General features: G+C 37.2%; 1 protein-coding gene across 1 annotated transcript in view; it reads left to right on the forward strand.

Annotated features, from left to right (window-relative positions):
* The window catches only part of BDP1 (B double prime 1, subunit of RNA polymerase III transcription initiation factor IIIB), a 217,727-nt gene that overhangs the window by 183,920 nt on the left and 6,787 nt on the right, over positions 1 to 27,020 (forward strand). Inside the window, exons 33-40 of the mRNA XM_007943362.1 lie at positions 1,307 to 1,457; positions 2,724 to 2,880; positions 7,475 to 7,538; positions 7,885 to 8,071; positions 9,034 to 9,238; positions 15,912 to 15,951; positions 18,382 to 18,646; positions 20,271 to 20,514. Of these exons, the coding sequence (XP_007941553.1) occupies positions 1,307 to 1,457; positions 2,724 to 2,880; positions 7,475 to 7,538; positions 7,885 to 8,071; positions 9,034 to 9,238; positions 15,912 to 15,951; positions 18,382 to 18,646; positions 20,271 to 20,514 (1,313 nt within the window). The remainder of the gene's footprint in view (positions 1 to 1,306; positions 1,458 to 2,723; positions 2,881 to 7,474; positions 7,539 to 7,884; positions 8,072 to 9,033; positions 9,239 to 15,911; positions 15,952 to 18,381; positions 18,647 to 20,270; positions 20,515 to 27,020) is intronic.

Here is a 27,020-nt window from a genome sequence, read left to right on the forward strand (position 1 = left end):
TGAATATTTACCTCAGGTAGATACACTCCTTGGAGAAAATAATCATGGGAGAAAGAAGGGCTGCTTATGCACAAGGAGACAGCTCAGGGGGCAGGAGTGCATGGAGGGACGGACACTGGGAAGAGGTAACTATGGGGAGGAAGTGGGAGGGAAGCTGTTGCATTGTGGTAAACTGGTCAATGTTGTTAGACAGAGTGTATGTGAACTGCTGTATGGAAAGTGAATTTGCTCTGTAAATCTTCACTCAAATCACAATTAAAAAAAAAGAAGAAGATTGCAGAAGAATTGATGCATTTGAGTTGTGTTGCTGTAGAAGAATATTGGATGTCCCATGGACTGCTAGAACAAACAAATCTGTCTTGAACAAGTACAGCTGGAATGCTCTTTACCAGCAAGAGTGGCTAGACTTTGTCTCTCATACTCTGGCTGTGTTTTCAAAAGGGACCAATACCTGGAGAAGGGATATCATGCTTGGTAAAATAGTGGGTCAGTGAAGAAGGGGAAGACCCTCAATGAGATGGACTGACACAGTGTGTGCAACAATGAGCTACAGCATAGCAGTGATTGTGAGAATGGCACAAGACGTGGCAGTATTTCATTCTGTTGTACACAATATGCCATAAATCCAGACTGACTCAATGGCACCTAACAATAACATATGGAGATTTAAGTTGTACTGTTTTAGACCATGTCTTAAAATGTCTTTTGTTTTTGAGGATAGTTTTTTTGGGGTGTAGTAAATACACATGTAACAAATTGTTTTCATGTGTAACAAATTCTTCACATGTGTAAGTCACTGACATTAGTTAAGTTGATCATGTCATTCCAGTGGTAAATATTACCCATTTAGTGTTTTACCATGAGCCTTCTTAGAAGCTCATTGTGCTCTAAGCAGTGAGCCCTCTCCTTTCCTCTCACCCTGGTAACCACTATTGAGTTTTGGTTTCTACTTCACTTACTTGGGAGCCCCAGTAACACAGTGATTAAGTTCTCAGCTGCTAACTGAAAGGTCAGAAATTTGAACCCCCTACTTGTTCCATGGGAGAAAGATATAGCAATCTACTTCCATAAAAATTCACAGCCTTGGAAACCCTCTGGGATATTTCTAATCTGTCCTTTAGGTCATTAAGAGTTAGAATCTACTTGACAGCAAATAGTTTGGTTTGGATTTTTTAATACACTTGTTAATCCTAGATATTTCATGTAAATGTAATATTGTATTTTATATAAGTGAAATACTATATTTATCCCTTGGTAACTGATTTATTTCACTCAGCATAATGTTTAAATGTGTTTTTTATTTAAGAAACTGAGAAAAATATCATCAAAGAAACAGACTCAGAAGATAAAAACCTTGGATCCATTATAACAGCAGAGAAAAAGGAGCAGAGCAAATTGGCTTGTGCACATGGTATGGAAGGAACCAGAATTTCACAAGAAGCAAACCTAACTGAAAGGTAAGATAGAAGAGATTCCAGAGATCCTGTTTTAAGCGTAGCAATAACTATAAGAATTTGATTGAACATGGGCTTCTGCTGCATGAAATATATTTCAAAAGTTTCAAAACCATTGATCTTTGAAGCAACTTGCTTTTAAAAGTTTATTAACTTGGGTGAAGGGAAAGACAATATACAATAAGGAGAGATCAGCACAAAATGATAAAGGCACAGGAAGACGCTGGGAGGACCATAAGAGTTAAAAGCAACAAAGGTAAGTATTATTACATACGTAATCCTGTAGTAACAGTAATAGTAATCTACGAGTAGATACATAGGTAGACACTGAAGCTGAACAGGGATGGGAAAACCAATGGGACTACACTCATTTGTAGGTTTGAGAGAATATTTCTACATTTGTATATATTATGTGGTGCAAATATATCCATGAATATAGTAGAGCATACAGGAGGCAAAGTTATGCAAACCTGTTAGCCATAACCAAACACCTTGAGGAAATGAGTCACTGGGCATGGAGGCTCAGGACCATAGTTTTGGGTGACACTAATGTCAACTGACATAACACAGTCTACAAAGACAGCATTCTACATCATACTTTGGTGAGTAGCTACTGTTAAAAGCTTGTGAGTGGCCATCTAAGGGACAGCTGCTGGCCTTTCCCTATCTGGAGCAAAGAAGAGTGAAAATCAAAGACATAAGGAAACAGTCCAAAAGACTAAGGGTGTTGGCCTCCACAGTCCTGAGATCAGAAGGGCTAGATGGTGCTTGGCTTCCACTGCTGACCACTCTAAAAGGCCTCACAGTAGGAAGTCCTAGATAGAGTGGGAGAAGAATGTGGACCAAAGCTCAAAATCATATCAGGATTGCTGGTCTGATAGAGACTGATAGAACTCTTAAAACCATGGTCCTTTGGCACCCTTCAAGCCTGGAACTGAACTTACCCCATGGATCAACTTTCAGCCAAATGGTAGATATGCATATAAGGTGAACAGTAATACCAGGGAGATACACACCCCTTAAAACAATCAATCATTTGAGATTCAAAGGGCAGCATTTGCCCAAGGATAAAGCTCAGAAGGCAGAAAGGGATAGGAAAGAAAGACAAAGGGAATTGGTAAACACAGGGAGGAAGTGGGTGAGTGCTGTCACATTGTGGGGATTACAGTGAATGTCACCACACAAAATATGTGTGAATTGTAGATAAAACCTTCATTTATTCTGTAGTTGTATGTCTGATTTCAAATATGTACTAAAACTCTCTTTTAGAAATGAAAGCCAAGAAGAGAGATCTGAAGAGGTTCAGAGATTGTCAGTGGTTTCTGCAGAGACAGTACCCCACCTGCTTGGTCTGGATAGGGGTCTTGGTGAGCCCCTGACAGAGCGTTCCATTGAGGACAGTGTGCTTACACTTCGTGAGCCAGAGGTAAAAGAATGTAAAATGTAGCAAGGAATGGCTAGGAGTTATTCCCTCATTAAAAAAATTAAAAAAAAAAAAAGTAGTAGTAGTAAGGGGTAATTTACATATACCCTTTTTAGTGTACAATGCTGCAAGTTTTGATAAACATACAGTTGTGTAACCACCGTCACCACAGTCAATATATGAACTGTTCTGTCACCCCAAAATGCCTGTCCAGTTGCATATGTATAGTTACATCCTCTTCCCATTCCCAGCCTCTGGCAGCCACTGATCTGTTTTATGTCCCTTTACCTTTGCTTTACATGAATGTATTATGATAGGATTTTAAGTGTGATTTTAGTCTCTGGAGCATAGCGTTAAAACAGCTAATATGCAGCTTTGTTGTAAAGGCCTTGAGAAAGGAATTGTGTTGTACACAGAGAATTGGCCTTTTGCTTCTTAGCTCCTGGACCTAAGGAGTTCATCTACAGAGCAGGCATTTATAGAGATGTTGCTACTTCATGTCTCACACTGGGAATTACTGGGGATAAAAAAATGGTTAAATTCAATGTGATACGTGCTATGAGAAAGGTTTGCACGGATTCCATAGGTGTGATCTTCAACCCTTACAATTTAAATCAGTCTCTGGGAATAGGCCCCAAGCTTAGAAATGTTTTTGATGTTCACCAGAGATTGCAGTGTGCAGCCAGGATTGAGAGAATCCCTATTCTTGAAGAGCATGTAGGAGTTAGCCAGTTAAAGAGAGAGGAACTTGTACAAAGACCAGGTGAGAAATGGCATAACATGTTCAGGGAACTGTTATGAGTGGAATATAATGAAGGTAATTATGAGTGGAATATAATGAAGAATAGTAAGAGAGAAAGTTAGAAAGGTGGTCTGGGAACAGGTCAGAAAAGGTTTTTTATTACTGGCTAAGGAATTTGGAATGCATCCAAAGTTATGAGATTTCCTCCTTGGCTTTTTTCTTTTCTTTAAAAAAAAAGTAGTAATAATAATTTCAAACTCAGAAAAGCATTAACAGTGGTGCAGAGAGCTCTCAGGTCCTTCACTTGGATTCATTCATGGTTAACATTTTGTCACATTTGCTTCTTTCTCTCACTTGCTCTCCATCCCTATAGATAGATCTGTAGGTGAAAAAACCAAACCCATTGCCATTGAGTTGATTCCAACTCATAGCAACCCTATAAGGAACAGAGTAGAACTGCTCCATAGGGTTTCCAAGGCTATAAATCTTCATGGAAGCAGGCTGCCACATCTTCTCCTGTGGAATGGCTGATGGGTTCAAACTGCCCCACATTTTGGTTAGCAGCTGAACAGTTTTACTACTGTGCTGCCAGGGTTTATTACTATATTATTCAGTCAGTGTTAAATTTCACAAATATGGTAAGTCATTTCATAAGTGTGTATTCTCACTTCTCTACAGAATGTCCTTGTTTTTGTGAGATAAAAGTTGGAATACTGATTTATAGATGTATGATAGATACTTTTTAAGAACTGAACCATATGAAAGTAGCACATATGACCTTTCACCCTTAAGTACTCCATTATGTAATATAAAGATATTATATAATATACAGTTCCTGTTCAAATTTCCCTAGTTGTCCTAATCGTATCCATTATAGCTTAAAAAAAATCAACATCGAGTCAAGGCTGTCACATTGCTTTTAGTTGTCATTTCTCCTTAGTCTCTTTAATCTAGAGTTTTCCTGCCTTTTTTCTCCTCTTTTGAACTTGATGTTTCAGAAGGCTCTAGGCCCGTCCACAAACTGGAATTTTTTTTTTATTGTTTCCTCATTATTAAATTCAGATTAAACAATTTTTGGCAAGATTTCTACATAGGTGATGGGATGTCTTTCTTTTTATATCACATCAGAAGATAGATAACACCAATTTTTCCCATTGTTGGTGATGCCGCTTGATCTTTTGGCTAGGGGAGTGCCTGCCAGATTTCTCTATTGTAAAGACATCTTTTCTACTTTGTATTAATAACTAATCAGGTTGATAAGACCCAGCAACCTTTCATACAATAGTTTTAGTATCTGTTGAGCATCTTTGTCTGAATTGATCACTACATTGTTTGTAAAATGAAGGTTTAAGACTTTAAGCATTAGAGAATGACAATCAAAATTACATTTTAGAAAGGTGTTGCATACAATTTTGGGGAAAACAGATGGAGGAAGCCATACTAAAGACATGGAAACCAGTTTGCCTCCGTTCGGATGTCAAGTACTAATAACACATTGGCTGATGTGATGGGGGTAGAGAGAAAGTTGAGGAGTTTGCATTTCCCAAACAAAATTATTACAAAAAAATAATTTTGTAAACTACATATTTAACAATTTAGGGAAGATTCATGTGTGTGTATGTGTGTGTGTGCGTGTTTAAATGAATAAAAAATGTATCGGGAAAGCTAAAAGATCCGAAATAGTTGAAAACTACATGTTGATTAAATAAATCCTTAAGTTGTTAATGAATATCTGTTCAAAATTGCCAGGAAAACTCCGCCCTACCCCCCAGAATTTCAGCAGCCATTTTATTTTATTTTTTTAAATTTTATTGTGATTTGGGTGAAAGTTTACAGAGCAAATTCATTTTCTATACAGCAGTTCACATATACTTTATCTCATGACATTGACTGTAATCTCCCACAGTGCAACAGCTTTCTTCCTACTTCCTCCCCATAGCCATCTCTTCCCTGTGTCCTTCTCTCCCATGTACTCCTGCCCCCTGAACTGTTTCCCTGTGCATATACAGCCCTTCTATTCTCCCATGATTGATCTCTCTAAGGAGTGTATTTCCCTAACGTAAATGTTCAGCTCATATGCCTGTCTTTTGTTTGACTGGAAGCCACAAGAGTGGGTTCAGTTCCAGTCCTGAAGGGCAGATAGGGGCCATAGTCTCAGTGGTTCCATCAGGCTCTATCAGACAAGCAAACCTGGTCTCTTTTTTTTTTTTAGTGGTTTTGCATTTTGTTCCACATTGTTCTCCCACTCTATCCAGGATCTCCTACATAGATCCCTCTATGAGTGGTTGACAATGGTAGTTGGGCACCATCTAGTTCTTCTGGTCTCATGGTCATATAGGCTGAGGACTGCATGGTGTACCAGTCACTTGGACTAATTGTTTCCATGCATTTTTGGTTTTCTTCATTCTTCTTTCCTCTGGACGAGGAAAGGCTCATCGTTCCATCTAGCTGGCTGCTTGCCAGTTTTTAAGATCTTAGTTGCTACTTACTGAAGTAGGATGTGGAACAGTGTTTTTCTGTAGTATGTTATGCCAATTGTGCTTGATGTCCCCTGTGACTATGGTCCCAAGCCCACAGATCCAACTCCTTGCTGGGTGTGGCTAAGAAGTGACTACCACCTTACCCCTTGTTAACTCTAGTATATATACCTGAGAATTCTTATAGAACATAAAAATACACTTGTAGAAACATTGTTTGCCAACCCTATACATGGTCATGGGCACACTCCCCCCTGAATAGACCTATCTAATAGTTCAGCCTGTCCACCCATCTATCGACCATCACTGACAACACAGTACTATTTGTGCAAAAGGGTTCATCTTTGTTGTTTGTACCTCCCATGTACCTCTCTGTGTCTTCCTCTTCCTCATTGCCACCATATTGATCACTCACATTTGGTACATTGCCCTTCTCTTCACCCAAATCAATACTTGTATCTACCTATCTAGCAGTGTTCCCTCCCCTCCTCTTCCACCCCTGGGAACGAACAGAGAAATTCCCTTCCATATATAAACCTTTCCTTGACTTTTTACAATAATAGACTAATACAATATTTGTCCTTCTGTGATTGACTTAACTTCACTCAGCATAATGTCCTCCAAGTTCATCCATGGTATGCAGTGTTTTGCAGATTCTATGTTATTCTTTAGGGTTGCATGGTATTCCATTGTGTGTATGTACCATAGTTTGGTTTTCCATTCTTCTGTTGATTGGCATCTAGGTTGTTTCCATCTTTTTGCTATTGTAAATAGTGCTGCGATGAATATGGGTGTGCATGTCTGTTCTTGTCTTGACTCTCACTTCTTTAGAATATATACCTAGTAATGGGATAACTGGGTCAAATGGTTTTTTCTAATTCCAACTTTTTAAGGAATTGCCATACTGCTTTCCACAGTGGTTGTATCATTTTACAGTCCCACCAGCAGTGTTTGAGAGTCCTGATCTCTCTACATCCTTGCCAGCATTTGTTATTTTCTGTCTTGTTGCACTTTGCTCTAGTGCTGGGGGCAAATGGTATCTCATTGTTGTTTTAATTTGCATCTCTCCAATGCCTGATGATCATGAGCGTTTCTTCATGTGTTTGTTGGCTGCCTGAATATCCTCTTTGGTGAAGTGTCTATTCATGTCTTCTGCCCATTTTTTAATTGGATTGTTAATCTTTTTGTTGTTGAGGTGTTCGTGTTTTCTGTAAATTTTAGAGATAAGTCCCTTGTCAGATACATCGTTGCCAACTATTTTCCCAATCTGTAGGTTCTTTTTGACTCTTTTGGAGAAGCCTTTGGAAGCACATAGGAAAACTTTTTAAAACTAAAATTTTTTCAGTCTCACTTTTTTCCTTTTAATTTTTCATGGCAGTGTCCCCCAACTAGTATGTCAGAAGTCCAACAAGAGAATGTAATCAGTCCTCAAGACATAGCAGGTATGATAATCTACTTCAATAAAGTGTCCTAGAACCTACTAGTATGATTTTAATCCCCATATAACTATAAATAATACTAAATACTTCTCTTTTTTAAAAATATATGGTGGCCTTTTAAAAAATAAAAACAACTTGAAGTATGTTGTGTATGAGTTTTATTATTCAGAATTATAAATCATCTCTAAAATATATATACCATTATCCTTTATGAAATAATTTTTGGGGGGTGTTTAATTTTTTAGTCTTGGTGATAAGTTGTCATGAGACTCTTAGAAATGGAATAAAGTAATGGTTTTCTGTTGTTTCATGGCTCAGTTTTTTATTACTAACTTTTAAACTTTGATAGTGAATCTGGTTGCTAATGTACATCAAGATGGAGAGGATGAGCAAGCATTCATCTTAACTCTGGTGGAAATCCCAACCAATGCAGTAGAAGAGTTTACTAATACTGCTACACAGTTAATGCCAAACCCTTTCCTGCCAGCACCCATATTGGTTAAATCAGTGAATAAAGAAGAAAGGGGTGACATGAGGTAATTAATGAGCTAAATTATTTTGCTCAGGGAAAAGTGTTTTATGTGTTGATTAAACAAGTCATTCATTAGCATTATTTATAATTGCCCTGCAGATCTTATTTAGTAGTTTTGTGATAACTTAGAGCAGAAATGTAAGGTGGTTGATTGCATGTTTCATAAGAATGTCACTTAAATATATGAATAATATAATATTGTTATATGATACTTGTATATTATATAATGCCTTTTGGTATTTTTGAGAGCCTAGAAAAATTAATAGTCTGGATCATAAAATGGTACCTTTAAAATTATGGTTACTTCATAAACATTTATATATTTATTTTAAACTCTTTAAAATATCTGAAATATACATTCATAAGAAGTGGCAAAAATAGTTAAGAGGTAACATTTGATTGTATTTTTTTAAATCCTATTTTAATTCTTTATTATAAAAGTATAAAGTTGGATTTTACTGGGCAATATTTCGTTCTTTTGTACCACAGGGTCATTGTGAGTTGGAGCCACCTGATGGCACCTAACAACAACAAAATTGTATTATTATTTTTTTTTTTTTTAACAAGGCTTTTATGTATTTTGGATCTCTCTCCCACAGCATCTGGGTGTTTGTGAGGGATTAGTCACAAAGTTGTATTTTAACAGTGATGGTTAAGATGCCTAACTCATTAAGTAACATTAGAAATTGAAGCCTTTTATATTAGGAAGGGATGTTTTGCATTAAAAATTTAACCTTACAAGTGAGGAGAATACTGTTTATATACCTCAGATTTAATCTGTTATGAAAATTAAGTTGCAAGCCTTTAAATAGGAATGGAGCCAGAAATTAGCTTTTGTATAGACATGACAACGTATGTATTAGTTACTTTGGATTTTTTGGCAATTTTCATTGTAATAGCTCAGGCTTTAATCTCATTGAGTAACTTCTAATTCACTGATTTAATACATATTTATTTTCTATGCAGTATGAGCTTTCCAGTAACTTCAATTGGTCAAGATAACATATGTTTATATAATTCTGGAAGAGATGATTCTGAAAATCCTGCTGCTGATTTGGATTTTATATCTAGGAAGAGAGTCCATTGCAGGCTTGAAGACAGTAACTGTGTTTCTCCTGCAAAAAAATGTTCACTCACTTCCAGACATGATTATCGGGAATATACCTCTGAGGTAAGACAGAATCATTAAGCAAGTAAGATTGCCATCTTCCAACAGAATTATTTGTTTTATCCTTTAGACTCTTTAAAATATATAAAGATAAAATCTGATACTTTTCAGCATAAATAATCCAGGTAAAACCAGTTTTAGATTGTCACTTTCAAGCAGTAGGTTGAAATAATAGTATCCCATGGTAGATTTCATTTCTGTAATTATGAGGGAGATGGAGAATCTTTTTGTATACTTAAGAGTCATTTGTTTTTCCTTTTCCATGAAATGACTCTTTATATTCTTTACCCATTTTTCAATTCATTTGTATGCCTTTTTCTTATAGATTTGGATGAACTCTTTATTATGCATATACTTGTGATATAAACTTCAAATATTTTTTTTTCCCAGTCATTTGTCTTTTGGCTCTACTTTTTGTGGTTTTCTCCCAACCACCTTTTTGGTTAACTTTTTAATATGAATTTTGTCAAACATATAAAAGGTATACAGAACAGTATAATGCACCAAGTTTCATCAGTTTATCAGCATTTCATACAGGCATTGTTTAGTTTTATTTTAAATATATATTTAATGGTGTGGTACAAAAAAGAGCATGAGGCCAGCATCCTCCTCTGACCACCTCCAGCCTCATGAGGGGGAGGGGAGAAGGGTCAGTAGCATTAGCCCAAAGCTGATTCCTATAAGGCAGAAGTCAGACATGCTGCCACCCTCCAACTTTTTTACCAATTCTGACATTAACCGTTCCTCCCACAGCACTCAACTACTTCTCTGCTGGGTTTGATAATTCATTGCAATGGCCACACAGAACTCACAGACAGTACTCACAATTATGGGGTTTCTTAGGGAAGTAACAGGTTACAATTCAGGTTCAGGAACATGTTCAGGATACAGTTCTTTGACCAGGATGGTCTCCTCTCTGCTATGCCTGCAGTCATGCCTCTCTTTAGCCTTTGGCCTTTCAGCCTGCCCTCTGCTCTGCTCAGGCAAGTGTTACAAAGCTCTTTTAGCTCTGCTGATAAACTGGGGGACACACCACTCCACCAGCAAGCCTCCTGCCCCAAAGTACTCAGCTTTCTTACTCCGTAGGCCAGCAAGCCCACTGCTCTGTCCCATACCAGTCTCACGCTTCTGCTGCCGTCATCTCTCTGCTGTCTTCTTAGCACAGGGACCTTGGGTCCAAGGACATGCTCCACTCTGAGCCTCTCTCTCCATGGCAGTGAGATCCCCCTTTCTGCCTCTACCAAACCAAACTCATGCCATTGAGTCAATTGGGATTCGTAGCAACCCCCATTGGGTTTCCAAGGTTGTAAATCTTTATAGAAGTAGATTACCTCATCTTCCTCCCTTAGAGCAGCTGGTGGGTTTGAACCACAGACCTTGTGGTTAACAGCCAAATGCCTTACCCCCTGTGCCACCAGAACTCTTTTTTTGCCTCTAGGAGAGTTCATTTTAAGACTAGTAGAATGACAAAACTAAAGTTCCACACATCTTATTTGCACAGCCCCACCCCCACAGGGAGCCGTTATTAGCAAACTATCCAATCCCCTTGGTGAACCACAAGCACCTCACACTTTCATAGTTCACTAAGTCATTTGGTGAGAGTCACAAAGACCATGGCTAGAAGAATTATACTAAGCAATTTATTGCGGCACACATGGGGAAAAGTTCACAATGTATTGTTAAGTGTAAAACTAGGTCATCAGTTTATAGTATGTCATTCAAAAACGGTAGAAGTACAGTAGTGTTAATAAATATTTAAGCAAAATATAGTAACTGTTGAATTTATTTGTGATTTTTATTTTCTAAACTTTGTTTTGGTGTTTTAACAATAGAAAATTAATTGCTTGTGAAAAATTGATGTGATTTTTAGTTCTAGAATGCATATGTGGCTGCATTCAGATAGACTTTTGTACAAACACTTTCCTCTTCTGTAGTTACTTTTATCAGCCTTTTCATGTTTGACTTCTGGGGCTTATGTTATATGTTGAAAGGACTTCTTTGAGATTTTAAAAACTTTCTTCTAGCTCATATTGTTGATCTGTCTAGAATTTATAGAGTGAAGCCAACTTAATTTTTTTCCTAATGGGTTACCTAGTTGTTCCAACACCATTTATTGAATAATTCATCTTTCCTCCACTAATTTAAAATTCTACTTTTATCAAATAATAAATTCCTATATATGTACGTAACATAGTACCACAAGCTGCTTGGCTTAAAACAACAGAATGATATTCTTGCCTCTTGTGACTTTTCATGGCCCCAGGTGTTGCTTCACCCTAGCAGCATAACTACAGTTTCTGCCTGTCTTCATGTGGCCATTTTCCCTCTGGATCTTTGTATTTCTTTTCTTAAAATGGTAACAGTCATATTGGATTAGGGTCCATGCTCCTGTATGACTTCCTATTATCTTGACTAATTGCATTTTTTTGGTTTCTTAGTGCTACCATAGCAGAAATACCACAAGTGGGTGGCTTTAATGAACAGAAATTTATTTTCTCACAGCTTATATTTTTGAATGGGAATATTCAAACATCATAATTATAGAAGGCTAGAAGTCTAAATTTAGGACATCAGCTAAGGAAAAACTTTCTCTGTCAGCTCTGAGGGTAAAATACCTGTCTTAGCTTCTCTAGCATTGTTCTCAAGTGTTCCTTGGAGATCTCCATGTGGCCTTTTTCTTTTCCCATTTGTGCTTGCTGCTTCTGTGCCTAATCTGCTCTTTTATATCTCAGAAGTAATTGACTTAAGTTATATTTGACACCTTTAAGCCCTTGTTAACACAAAAAGAAAACTCTGTCTCCAAATAGGATTATAGTCACAGGTAGAGGCATTAGGATTTACAACACAAATTTTTTGGGGAGCAGTTCATCCATAACAGATTCTATTTGAAAGTAAGGTCAAATTCACAGGTACCAAGGGTTAGGAATTTAACATACATTTTGTTGGGCACAGTTCAATCTATAACTGGTGTATCCCTGAACTTTATTTTCCTTTACATTGATCTACCTATCTGATATGGGGCCAGTATCACACTGTTTTAATTATTGTCTTATAGCTCTGGTGGCTTGGTGTCTAAGTCATTTGACTGCTTACCAGAACCCACAAGCCACTCCTCAGAAGGAAGTTGGGCAATCTACTTCTGTAGTGATACCGCCTCAGAAATCCAAAGAGGGGTCACTATGAGATGGATATGACTAGATGACAGTATACAACAACAACAACAGCTTTATAATACATTGCTCAGTACTCATCACCCAATATAATTTTCTTGTTCTTTCCCCCCCATATTTCTCCTAGTTGCTTATATGTTCTAAAATTTATATTAATTTGAAAATTAGCTTGTTTAGATTTTTAAAAAATCCTATTACTCCTATGTTATAATCAAATTAACCTGGCAGATTAATTTAGGGAAAATTAACACTATAATTATGATGTTTGAATATTCCCATTCAAAAATATAATACCATGCTAGAGATTGCATGATAGAATTTTGCAAGACTAATGACTTCTTCATTGTAAATACCTTTTTCAACAACATAAATGATGGCTATACTCGTGGATTTCACCAGACAGAGTACACAGGAATCAGATCAACTACATCTGTGGAAAGAGACAATGGAGAAGCTCAATATCTACAACTAAAACAAGGCCAGGAGCTGACTGTGGAACAGACCATCAACTGCTCATATGCAAGTTCAAATTGAAACTAAAAACAATTAAAACAAGTCTACAGGAGCTAAAATATGACCTTAATTATGTCCCATCTGAATTTACAGACCATCTAAAGACTAGTTTGACGGATTCAACAGCAGTGACTGAAAACCAGAGGAATTGTGGGTGACATCAAGGACATCATCCATGAAGAAAGCAAAAGGTCATTAAAAAGACAGGAAAGGAAGAAAAGACCAAAGTGGATGTGAGAAGAGACTCTGAACTTGCTCTTAAACAGAGAGTAGCTAAAGCAAATCAAAGAAATGACAAGATAAAAGAGTTGAACAAAAGATTTCAAAGAGCAGTTCGAGAAGATAATAAAATCAATAAGGAGCTCTGGTAGCATAGTGCCTAAGGCACTTGACTGCTAACCAGAAGGCTGGTGGTTCAAACCCACCAGCCACTCCTCGGAAGGAAGGTTGGGCAATCCTACTTCCGTAGTGATACTGCCTCGGAAACCCAAGGAGGGGTCGCTATGAGTCGGGGCTGACTCAAGGGCAAATAACAACAACAACAACATAATGAAATGTGCAAAGAAATGGAGTTAGAATACCAAAAGGGAAGAACACACTCAGCATTTCTCAGGCTGAAAGAACAGAGGAAAAAATTCAGGCCTCAAGTTGCAATATTAAAAGATTCTATGGGCAAAATAGTGAATGATGCAGGAAACATCAAAAGAAGGTGGGAGGGATGCACAGACTCACTATACCAAAAAGAATTGGTTGATGTTCATTTCAGGAGGTGGCATATGATCAAGAACTGATGGTATTGAAGGAAGAAATTGAAACTGCACTGAAGGAATTGGCAAAGAAAAAGGTTCCAGGAATTGATGGAATACCCATTGAAATGTTTCAACAAATGGTTGCTGAGCTTGAGGCACTTGTCTATGCCAAGAAATTTGGAAGACAGCTACCTGGCCATCTGACTGGAAGAGATCCCTATTTGTACCCACTTAAAGAAAGGTGTTCCCACAGAATGTGGAAATTATTAAATAATACCATTAATATCATATGCAAGTAAAATCTTACTGAAGATAATTTTAAAATAGTTGCAGCCATATATTGACAGGGAACTTTCAGAAATGCAAGCTGGATTCAGAAGAGGACATGGAATGAGGGATATCATTGCTGGTGTCAGATGGATTTGGCTGAAAGCAAAGAATACCAGAAAGATGTTTACTTGTGTTTTATTGACTATGCAAAAGCATTTGACTCTGTGGATCATAACAAATTATGGATAAATTATTGAGAAGGATGGGAATTCCAGAACATTTAATAGTGCTCGTGAGGAACCTGTATGTAAACTAGGAGGCTGTCATTCGAACAGAACAAGGGGATACTGCATGTTTAAAATCAGGAAGGGAGTGCGTCAGGGTTGTGTTCTTTCACCATACTTACTCAATGTGTATGCTGAGCAAATAATCTGAGAAGCTGGACTATATGAAGAAAAACTTCCAGTCGGGATTGGAGGAAGACTCATTAACAACCTGAGATACACAGATGACACAACTTTGTTTGCTGAAAGTGAGGATGACTTGGAACACTTACTAATGAAGATTGAAGCTTATGGTCTGCAGTATGCATTATACCTCAACATAAAGAAAATGAAAATCCTCACAACTGGACCAATAAGCAGCATCTCAATAAATGGAGAAAAGATTGAAGTAAAGATTTCATGTTACCTGGTTCCACAATCAATACCAATAGAAGCAGCAGTCAGAATATCAGATGATGTATTACACTGGGCAAATCTGCTGTGAAAGACTTCTTTCACGTGCTGAAGAGCAAAGATGTCTCTTTGAAGCCTAAGGTACGCCTAACCCAAGCTATGGTGTTTTCAGTTGCCTCATATGCATGTGAAAACTGGACAGTGAATAAGAAAGACTGAAGAAGAATTGTCACTTTTTTTGTGGTGTTGGTGAAGAATAATGAAAGTACCATGGACTGCCTGAAGAACTAACAAATCTGTCCTGGAAGAAGTACAGCCAGAATTGGCCTTGGAAGGAAAAAGGGCGAGACTTCGTCTCACCTACTTTGGTCATGTTGTCAGAAGGGACCATTCCCTGGAGAAGGATATCATGCTTGGTAAAGTGGAAGGTCAGCGCAAAAGGGAAAAGCCCTCATGAAGATGGATTGACACAGTGGCTGCAGTGATGGGCTCAGGTATAGTAAGGAATGTGAGGTTGGTGCAGGACCAGACATTCTTTCGTTCTGTTTTACATAGGGTTGCTATGAGTTGGAGCCAACCTGATGGCACCTAACAACAACACATTTATTTAAATCTTTTGTGTATTTCAATCGTATTTTAAGGTCTTCTTCGTATACATTTTGTGCATTTCTTTTTAGTTATGCTTAAGAATTTTAATATATTTTTCTATTATCAGTAGATTCTTCCTTCATCTAGATACTAATAAAGATAATGTTAAGATAATATCCATCTATTCAGTTTTACTAATTTTTCCCCCCAAGAATGAATATTACTGGAAACCCTTTCCACAAATGGAGAGATATGATCATATGGGTTTTTTTTCGCCCCAACCCCCTCAGATCTGTGAATTATAGTAATAGATTTCATAGTATTGAATCATCTCTGTATTTCTAGAATAAACTGCTTGATCATGGTATGTTAGTCTTTTGATGTAGTATGAATTAATGTAATAATTAATCTGATATTTTTGAATTGACATAAGTGAGACTGGTTTGTAGTTGATATCAATACTATCTTGGATTTATAAAAGGTATTTGAAAGCTTTTCCTGTTCTGTGCTATAGAACAGTTTAAATAACAGTGGCAATGAGTTTTCCATAAATGTTTGGTAAAATTCCCAAAAGACACTGCCTGACCTTAGAGGTTTTTGGGAAATATATGTTTATTTAAAAAGAGAGAGTTAAGAAAGAAGCTTAATTTTAATTTTACTTGATAAGATAAATGGATTTCTAACCTTCTCATAAACTTTCTTAAAACAGGTATGTTCAAAGGAATTAATAAATGTTTTTGAGGAAACAGGTAAGTAAAATAAATTTTAACTTGATTGCATTTTGCTGGTATCTCTGCTATTTGATGGACCTCGTTCAAATGTGAGATTGAAACATTGTTGGTCACTTTTCTTTAGGAGTCATATTTTCATTGTCAGCAGTGTTCTCTTCCCTGCTGAGATCTTGGATTTTGGCTATTTTTGGTAGCCAAAGAATGTCTAGGTGGAAGAAATGGTTAATGCGCATGGGTACTAACTGAAAGGTTGGATCTCAGGCCAACCCAGAGGTGCCTCAGAAGAAAGACCTGGCAGTCTACTTCTGAATATCAGCTGCTGAAAACCCTATGGGGCACAGTTCTCCTCTGACATAATGGTGTCACTGTGAGCTGAAGTTGACTTGACAGAGTTGTTTTTTTTGAGGGGAGTGCATAGCCAAAAGAATCTCCTTTCATCCTGTAATGAAGAGAAAATCACATGACTACAGAAATTTTCTTTAAAACCTCAGCAACCAAATTTAAAAATTAGAAGGCTGAGTATAAAGGAATTTTTACAGGTCCTTAGCTTTACAAAGAGAGGTCTTAGGTGGCACAAAGGTGTGTATGGTGGTTAAGTTTGTGTGTCAGCTTGGCTGGTCCTGGTTGAGTGGTTGGGCAGCTGGATGTAGTATTCCTCATGATGAGACTGGTAATCAACTCTGTGGTGGAATCTATTGTGAGCAGCTGAGTAGTTGCCTTTGGTCTGCTTCCCATATATAAGGAAAAGCCTTGGGGAATGGTCTCTAGCTTATGGCCTGCTTGAACTCTTCTTGTAGCTGTGTTGTTGTTCAGTAGACTGCCATGCTCTGCTAACATTGGGACTGTGCCATTTTCTTTGTTGACCTTGGGTTTGTTAGCCTCAGCAGCCAGTAGCTGCCTGAGTGAAGAGATCCCTCTAGCTTCAGGGGGCCGGGAGCAAGAGGCAGAGCTGAAGCCCAAGGTCGAGGGGCTTTCACCGAGCCCCTAGAGCCTGGCACTTTGAACTTAGACTTCTAGCCTCCTGAACTGTAAGAGAATAAACTCCTATTTGTTCAAGCCATCCCATTTGTGGTGTATTCCTGTCAGAGCAGCACTAGGTAACCAGAACAGTATGCTTGACTGATAAGCTAAAAGTTGACAGTTTGAACCCACCCAACAGAAACATGGAAGAAGAAATACCTGGTGATATTAATAAAATGTCGTAGATTTAATCTCAGTTGTCCTGGCTTTACTGTGAAACTGTAATATGGTTACAGTTTCTAGCCTTTAGAAGTGTCCTAAGGTTTCTCCCTCCATCTCCACCATTCTGTAATAAAAACATTTAAAAAATCACAAGACATTGAAGTATTAATGAATATATTAGATACTATCTTTAATGGAAGGGAGCTTTGGTCGTGCTGTGGTTAAAGCATTGGGCTGCTAACCAAACGGTTGGCAGTTCAAACTCACCAGCCATTCCACAAAAGAAAGATGAGGTAATCTACTTCCATAAAGATTTACAGCCTTGGAAACCCTATGAGACAGTTGTTCTACTCTGCCCTATACAGCTGTGATGAGTCAGAATCAACTTGATGGCAGTAGGTTTGGTTTTTGGTCATCTTTAGTGGAGTTGTTTCTTTTAGTAGTTATACTTACTAACTTCATTCTATTGTTATGGAGCTAAAAAGCTCTTGATGGGAGTAAGACCTTAGAAAAGCTATCCTAAGCGAGGGTGGAATAGAAGGAACCCTGGTAGTACAGTGGTTAAGTTTTCCGCTGCTAAGATGGAGGGTTGAACCTACCAGCTACTCCAAGGGAGAAGATGCGACAGACTGCTTCTGTAAAGATTTACACCCTGGGAAACCCTATGTAATAATTCTACTCTGTCTTACAGGGTTGCTAGGAGTTGGAATCAACTGAATGGCAATGGATTTGGTTTTGGTTTTTATAACAAAATAGTTCTTTCATTTAACAAAAAAATTCACCTTATTTGATCCTAATTAATGGCTATTTTGTTTATTATTTAGTTTAGGAAAAAGAGAAAACTCTTTAGCAGAACTGAGTTTGAGCATCTATGGGTTTTACTTTACCATAAGACCACAAATACTTGAGTATAATCACCTATATTTTGGGTTGGCTTAGCTTCCACATTTTAACAAGCCTTGAATTATTAGAAAAGTATCACCCTTTCATTTTGTTAGTTGAAGAAATATTTATGGAGAAAGATTTTCTAGGTCAAAATGCATTAATATAACTATTTGTTACTTGAATGCAGAAGCTGTTACCATTAACTTTTAATTAGTTATGATATACTTAATTGTCCAGGTAACTCACTAATCATAATTTAGCTTACTCTTATTAGGGAAAGTTTGTATCAGAATAGCACAATGATTTTTTTGCCTTCAAATATTCTAATTAAATTTAATTAATTTCAATATATGCTTACTGTTTCTTTTCTTTCTTTTGAAGGGGAGCCTTACAAGGAACAAAATATTTTTCCTACCTCAGGAAGCACAAATATAACTCCAGATCCTCAGAAAGAACAACTTGAACCAACTTTGCAGAATATAGGAACTACATTTCTTGACAAAACAGATACACAAAAAGAAAGGAGCACACCTCAGTCACCTCAGGATGGGATGATTGTGTTGGATAAAGAAGAAAGAACTATTGCTGCTTCTAAATCTGAACAAGTGGATAGCAGAACATCATCTTTGAAAACCCCCCTATCCAGGTTATCATGAGAAAATCTTTAATAAATGTTTCTTTCTCTCCTCTCTCATTAGATAAATAGAAGCTATACGACAGATGTAATATATAAAGAAATATTAAGTCCATTACTAGGCATGGGGCTTTATAAATAAATTTGTCTGTCAGTTATATAAAAGGAAGAGTTTCAGCAAAGGAAATACAGTAATGTCAAACACTTTGAGAAGATTGTTCAGATAAATACATATTCCATAAAATAAGAGCTGAACTTGTTAAAGTACTGAAACTTGGCTGTTTAAATAAGAAATATTTAGAATGTTTGCATACCTTCTTTTCTGGATTGTCCATGGTTATTATTTGGTCATTATTTATTCTACCATGCAGTAGCTATCAAGGCATAAATAGAATATTGGAAACGTAGGGCTGACACCAGATGTAATTATGGAAGTCGTACTGAAGTCCCAAATAATGTGTGTATTTTTCTCTCTTTTGGCATACCAATCAAGTAAAAACCATTGACTTTCTCCCTGTAAGACTAAGTGTGGAATTTAAACCAAACCTACCACATTGTTTTCCTTATAGTCTAGAAGCTTGTCTTATGAGTTATCAAGTATTGGCCTATCAGCAGCATTCAAAATATAATCTGTTATTTTGGTATTGTTGTTGTTGTTGTTGTGTGCCATCTAGTCGGACCCGACTCATAGCGACCCCTCCTTGGGTTTCCGAGGCAGTATCACTATGGAAGTAGATTGCCCCATCTTCCTTCCGAGGAGTGGCTGGTGGGTTTGAACGGCCAGCCTTCTGGTTAGCAGTCAAGTGCCTTAGCCACTATGCTACCAGAGTTCCCTATTTTGGTACTAGTCAAACAAAAAACAGTGATTCTTAATGTGGTGGTATTGGAGAGGCAAGAGGATGGACATGCACCTACTTTGTTCTAAGGGAAAGAGGATGAAAGGGCATCTTTAACTCGAACACCTGTTGCTTTTGTAATAGACACTACAGAGAGGTAAAGCTCAGCAGCCTCTTTTCTGGCCTGGGGGATGTGCATAACATGAGGGAAGCGTCACATGGAGTTTGGGTTAAAATAGGTTGAGAAACAATGGTCTAGAACAGGAGACAGCAAGCAATTTTTGTAAGAGGACATATTGTAAATCTTTTAAATGTTGTAGACCATTATGGTTTCTGTTACTGCTACTTAGTTTTGCTGTAGCACAAAAGCACTCTAGATAGTATATAAACTTGTGAGCATTGTTGTGTTCTATTAAAACTCATTTATAGAATCAGGTGGTAGGCTATGTTTGGCCTGGGACCATAGTTCACTGACTCCTGTTCTAGAGCCTTATTATCCAAGTGTGCTCTGGGCCAGCTGCATGACTGTCTCTTGGAAACTTGTTAGAAATGTGGAACTCAGGCCCCACACTTCACCAACTCAGTCATAACGTGCATTTTAGCAAGATGCCCAGGTTATTTGTCTGGAAAATTAAACTTCGAGAAAACACTGCTTTGACTTTTTCTTCACAAATATATGTCATAGCATAGTGGTGTTAGTATATAGTAGAATGTGTCATTTTTGCATTAATGGAAAGAAGTTGGTATTAAGAATGTGTCTTTCTAGATATTGTTGAATATTTTTATATTTGCGTTTCTAGACCTGGCCGAAGACCACTGGGATTTTTGTCTTTAATTTGTTCAAAGAATAGTTTGGAGTCTGAACCTACTCAAGTTCATAGTAAGAAGCGTCTAAAACCCGTAATACCTGTATCAAGGAAGAATTTGAAAAGATCTAATCCACCTAAGGAAAACCAGAAAAAACCCCAAGAGTCCTCTGATCCACTTGCATCTTCAAGTGTTGTTAATACTCAGTCTGAGAATACTGACAGTCTAACAGCTCAGGTATGTGGTAACTACTGTATTTTATTTGTAGAAAATGAGTTGGATACCAGATGCAACTTGGAAAAACATTTTAATTGCTATTTTCATTTGGGTGTCAGAAATTACTGCAGAGTACCTCCCTTCCATGTCCTCCCCATCAAGTGCCCTCTCCCCTTACTGGAAGAAGATAAAATATTAAATAAGGAATTTACAACTGATTTAGTACAGAGCCATTAAAATGGACATTTTATTGCCATTCTTTTAATGCAATGACTCTTGTGGTCTGTGGAAACAGATTACCTAAATTTTATTTTATTTGCCTTAGGAATCACATCCTGATACGCACAAGAACTCAAAGAACTATAAAACTAGAATTGGTTTGGTGTTTCATTTTTATGCATTCTCATGCTGCCTAGATTGATAGGTAGTGCTGGGATAGAAAAATCTGTGGATCTGTATCCAAGATTTTGGCAGAATATTGGGGTTACTTGTTGGTGGTTCACTGGTAGAATTCTTGCTTTCCTTGTGGGAAACTTGGGTTCAGTTGTTGGCCAATGCACCTCATATGCAGTCTGTCACTATGAGGTTGAATAGTTTCATTGGAGCATCCATACTAAGGCTAGGAAGAAAGACCTGGCAAGCTATTTCCAGAAATCAACTAATGAAAACCTTTATGGATCACAGCAGTCCGTTCCCAGCCATCCATGGGGATGATGCAGGACTGGGCAGCATTTTGTTCCGTGAGGTGGTCACTGGGAGTTGGGGCTGACACCATTACCAGCTAGTAGCAGCCACAAAGATCCCAACAAACAATAGGCTGATTATCATCTTTTTGATAGCATGAGCCTCAAAAAAAAGATCTTTTATGTAAAGGACATCTTTAAAATATTTTTTTAAAATACTTTGAATTATTTTCCTAGAATTATTTTTTAAGAACAAGATTTTATGAGTCTTGATAATTATTGCCAGACTGCTTTGTAGAATAGTTATAATCCACTTAGCTGTGCCAGTTTCATCACTTCCTTGCCAATGTTATTAATACTTCAAAAAAGTTTTTCCTTACTTAATGTAATAGTGGAGGGGTAGAAATGCCATTTCATTGGTTGAATTTCTTTAGTTTCTAGTTACTTGGATTTTTTCCATGTATTAACTAATTTTATTTTCTTGTTTGTTCATCTTTTGGTGATTTATAGCTTTTAGAATCTTGGTTGCTTCTTTATCAATTTATATGAGAGTTTTCTGTGAAAAAGCCATGTACCTTCTTAACTTTTTGCTGCAAATAGTTCTTCTCAGTTTATTTACTTTTCTAAGTTTTAGAGGATTTTGAATATATGTACATCTTAAATTCTTAAGTAGTCCTATTCATGACTTAACTTTCTTTGCATCTTCTTAAATTGCTTTTATAATTAGGAAGTTTTTCTTCAAGGATATAAAATTTTCAATAATTGATTTTTAAAAATTAGCTCTAGTTCATGGTTATTGGCTTTGGTGTATAGTATGAAATGAGAATCTAAATTTTATTCTAAATTGCTATTTATTTTGAGTAAGTAATATACATATTTCAAAATTCTTAATCTACCAAAAAAAGATATTTTCCCTAACCTCTGTCCTTGAGCCTTCCAGTTCCTCTTTGAACAGGCATCTGGTATTACCAATTTCTGGTTTACTTTACCGGAGGTATTTTATGTTTATACAAATATGAGCAATTCTTAATTCTTTTCTCACATGGATAATAGCAAACTGTTCTCTACTTTGCTTTTTTGACCTAACAGTATGTATTTGAGATCTTTGCAAAGCAATAGTAAAAAATCTTCCTCGTTTTCTCTTTTTTTTTTAAATTAAACTTATTTTGAGATAATTATAGATTCACATGTAGTTGTAAATACCAAGAGATCCCATGTACCCAGTTTCCCCAGTGGGAGAAATACCATCTTGCAAAAACTATAGTACAATATCACATCCAGGATATTGACATTAATGTGGTTGTGATAGAGATCAGTTTCATCATCACGAAGATCCTGTGTGTACCTTCTTATACCCCCATCCATTTCTTCCTGTCCCTATCCCCTCCTTAACCTCTGACAACCTGTCCTCCATTAAAATTATCATTTCAATAATGTTATATAAATGGAAGCATATGATATGTTACCTGTTGGGATTAGTTTTTTTCACTTAACATACTTCCCTGGACAGTACCTAGATTGTTGCATGTATCAGTAGTTTGTTTCTTTCTGTTATTTATTTATTTATTTGGCTTTGACAAAGAAAAGTGTATTCTCTCAAAATTTAGAAGGCTAGAAGTCCAAATTCAGGGCTCCAGCTCTAATAGAAGGGTTTATCTCTCTGGCTGCTCTAGGGGAAGATCTTTGCCTCCTTTCATCATACATGGGCTTGGTATCCATTGGAGATTTCCATGTGTCTTGGCATCTATCTTCTCCTGGGTCTAGGGGTTTCTCAGCAGAGGGACCCTGGGTCCAAAGAGCTCCTGGCTCTTTTCTCTTGGTAGTAGTCAGTTCCCTTAGTGGGTTCCTTTTTTAGTGCTAAGTAATATTCTGTGGTATGATAGCTCACTGTTTTGTTTAACCATCCACCTGTTGATGAACATCTGGGATTTTTCAGTTTTTGGCTATTACATTCATATATATATTTTTGTATGATTATGTTTCTATTTTTCAGAGGTAAGTTCTCAAGCTTGTCGTCATTATTTTTAATGACTGCATATTCCATTATATTGATATACTGTAGAGTGATTATAGTCCCACATTAATAGGTGTTTAGATTGTATTTGACAGCTATTTCAAGAAATGTACCAATAACTAACTTATGAATAGGTCTTACCTATACATTAAATTCTTAGAAATAAAATTACTGGTAAAAAGGAATGATTATTCTTAACAAATATTACCTAATTGCCTTCCTTGCATAAAGATTATATCAGTTTCTACTCTTAACAGCAGTATATGAGTGGGCATTTTTCCTCACTGACGTGTTATTGAACTGTCACTTTTGATTGACATTCATTGTAGGTTTAATAGCACATGTTCTTTTTGAGCAAGGTTGTACATCTCTTCATGTGTTTGGGTAATTTATGCTTTATTTTCTGTAAGCCATCTATTGATATTCTGAATTTTTTTAAAAAATTAGATTATTGGTCTTTTTCATATTGATTTGTAGATGCTCTTACTACTTTAAGGATCAAATCTCATTTTGATACGGTTTCAAATATTTTTTCCCAGATATGTCATTTGTCTTTTGATTTTTCATGCAGTGGTTTGTGCTGTGCAGACATTTTTTGTTTTTATGTAGATGAATTTATCAGTATTTTCTTTTATGGTTTCTGGCTTCCATGCCATTTAAAAAGATACCCCCACCCCAAATATAGGATTTAGAAAATAGTTTTTTCATGGTCTCCCATAATTTTTTGTTTCATTTTACATTTGAACCTTTTGATCTACCTATACTTTATTTTGATGACGTACAGGTCTGTCCCCTAGATATGGTTATGCAACATCATTTATCAGTTAGTCCAAATTTTATGCATTTTTGGAACTTTTATTTTTTTCAGATACTATATTTCCATGTGTGTTGGGGCTATTTCTAGTCTTCTTTTACTTTGATATAGCTATATGTTCTTGTGCTGATACTGTTGTTGTTGTTGTGTGCTGTTGAGTCAGACCCAACTCATAGCAACCCCTCCTTGGGTTTCTGTGGCGGTATTGCTACGGAAGTAGATTGCCCAATCTTCCTTCCAAGGAGTGGCTGGTGGGTTTGAACCGCCAGCTTTCTGGTTAGCAGTCAGATGCCTTAGACACTAACGCTACCAGAGCTCCTTGTGCTGATACCATGCTATCTTAATTTCTTATAGATTTGAAGTATGTTCATTTTTTATAGAGTCTATTTGATTTGTAATGCTTCCTTTGAGTGCTGTTCTGTTTCATGGATCTATCTATTCTTAAGCCACTAATAAAATTGTTTTAAATACATATTTAATAACATTTTTCTGTATTACTAAAAGCTTCACGGAAAATAGAATAAAGTAATGGATCACATGAATACACTATAATTTATTTAATCACATCTCTTCTTTTGATAATCAGTTGCTTCTAATTTTATTGTATATAATGCTTAAAGATTATCTTATTCATAAAATTCTTACTATGTTTAGGATTATTTCCTTAATATAACAGCATAGAAATGAAAGTGTTAGGTTGCTGAGTATGAACATTTTTTTTTCCTCTTCTTATGTATTTATTTATTGTTTTTTAATTGTGATTTGGATGAAACTTTACAGAGGAAATTCACTTTCCATACAGCAGTTCACATACACGTTGTCTCATAACATTGACTACAGTTTACCCCGATGCAACACTCCCCTCCCACTTCTTCCCAATACTTACCTCTTCCCTGTGTCCATCCCTGCATGTACTCCTGCCCCATGAACTGTTTCCCTGTGCATAAACAGCCTTTGTTTCTCCCATGATTGTTCTCTCCAAGAAGTGTATCTACCTCAGGTACATGTTCAACTCATTATGCCTCTCTTTTGATTGGCTGGAAGCCACAGGTGTGGGTTCAATTCCAGACCTGAAGAGCAGCTAGGGACCATAGTCTCAGGGGTTCCACCAGGCTCTATCAGACCAACAAACCTGGTCTCTTTTTTTTTTCCCCAAATGATTTTGAGTTTTGTTCCACATTGTTCTCCCTCTCTATCCAGGATCTCCTACATAGATCCCCCTCCAAGTGGTTGACAGTGGTAGCTGGGCACCATCTAATTCTTCTGGTCTCACAGTCGTATAGGCCAAGGATCTCATGGTGTATCAGTCGCAAGGACTAATTATTTCCACGAATCTTTTGTGTTCTTCATTCTTCTTTGCTCTGCACGAGGAGAGACCCATCATTGCATCTAGATGGCTACTTGCAAATTTTTAAGATCCCAGTAGATACTTGCCGAAGTAGGAGGTAGAATGATATTTTGTGTAGTGTAATGCCAATTGAGCTTGATGTCCCCTGTGATTATGGTTCTAAGCCCACAGGTTCAACTACTCACTCTGGGTAGCTGGCAAGAAGTGACTACAACCTTGTCCCTTGTCAGCTCTACTATACCCCCTGGGAATTCTTACAGAACATACAAATACACTTGTAGAACCATTGTCTGCCAACCCTATACATGTTCTTGGATACACTCCCCGCTTCATAGACATACCTAATAGTTCAGCTTGTCTACCCATCTATCCACCCGTATGCCCGTGCTTGCCTTCACTGACAGTGCAGTACTGTATGTGCAAAAGAGTTCATCTTTGTTGTCTCCACCTCCCATGTACCTCTCTCTGTCTTCCTCTTCCTCAGTGCCACCATGTTGATCACTCATGTTTGGTACATTGCCCTTTTCTTCACCCAAATCAATACTTATCTCTACCTCTCTAACAGTGTTCCTCACCCTACCCTCCCACCCCTGGTAATGAACAAAGAAAATTTTCTTCCATAGATAAACCATTCCTTGACTTACAATAATGGACTAATACAATATTTGTCCCTCTGTGATTGACTTATTTCACTCAGCATAATGTCTTCCAAGTTCGTCTATGTTGTGCGGTGTTTGGAGATTCTGCATTATTCTTTAGGGTCGCATAGTATTCCATTGTGTGTATGTACCATAGTTTAGTTATCCATTCCTCAGTTGATGGACACCTAGATTGTTTCCAGCTTTTTGCTATTGTAAATAATGCTGTAATGAACATGGGTGTGCATATATCTGTTCTTGTCATGGCTCTCACTTCTTTAGCATACATACCTAGCAATGAAATGGCTGGATCAAATGGTATTTCTGTTTCCAACTTTTTAAGGAATTGCCATCCTGCTTTCTACAGTGGTTGTACCATTTTACAGTCCCACCAGCAGCGTATGGGAGAGTCTCAATCTCTCCGCATCCTCACCAGCATTTGTTATTTTCTGTCTTTTTGAACTTTGCTGCTAATGCTAGGGCAAGAGGGTATCTCATTGTTGTTTTGATTTGCATCTCTCAAATGGCTAATGTTCATGAGCATTTCTTCATATGTTTGTTGGCTGCATGAATATCCTCCTTGGTGAAGTGTCTATTCATGTCTGCTGCCCATTTTGTAATTGGATCATTTGTCTTTTTGTTATTGAGGTGTTGGAGTTTTCTATAAATTCTAGAGATTAGTCCCTTGTCAGATATGTCATTGCCGGATATTCTTTCCCAATCTGTAGGTTCTCTTTTGACACTTTTGGAGAAGGCTTTGGAAGTACATAAAAATTTAATTTTTAGAAGGTCCCATTCATCTAGTTTATCTTCAGCTATTTGTATATTTTGGGTTATGCTTGATAGTCTATTTATGCCATATGTTGTTGTTGTTATGTGCCGTCGAGTCAAACCCAACTCATAGCGACCCCTCCTTGGGTTTCCGAGACAGTGTCACTACGGAAGTAGGATTGCCCAACCTTCCTTCCGAGGAGTGGCTGGTGGGTTTGAACCGCCAGCCGTCTGGTTAGCAGGCAAGTGTCTTAGCCAC

This window comes from Orycteropus afer, unplaced genomic scaffold (genome assembly GCF_000298275.1).
Source record: "Orycteropus afer afer isolate SDZICR_OR568_19922 unplaced genomic scaffold, OryAfe1.0 scaffold00104, whole genome shotgun sequence".
Classification (NCBI taxonomy): domain Eukaryota; kingdom Metazoa; phylum Chordata; class Mammalia; order Tubulidentata; family Orycteropodidae; genus Orycteropus; species Orycteropus afer.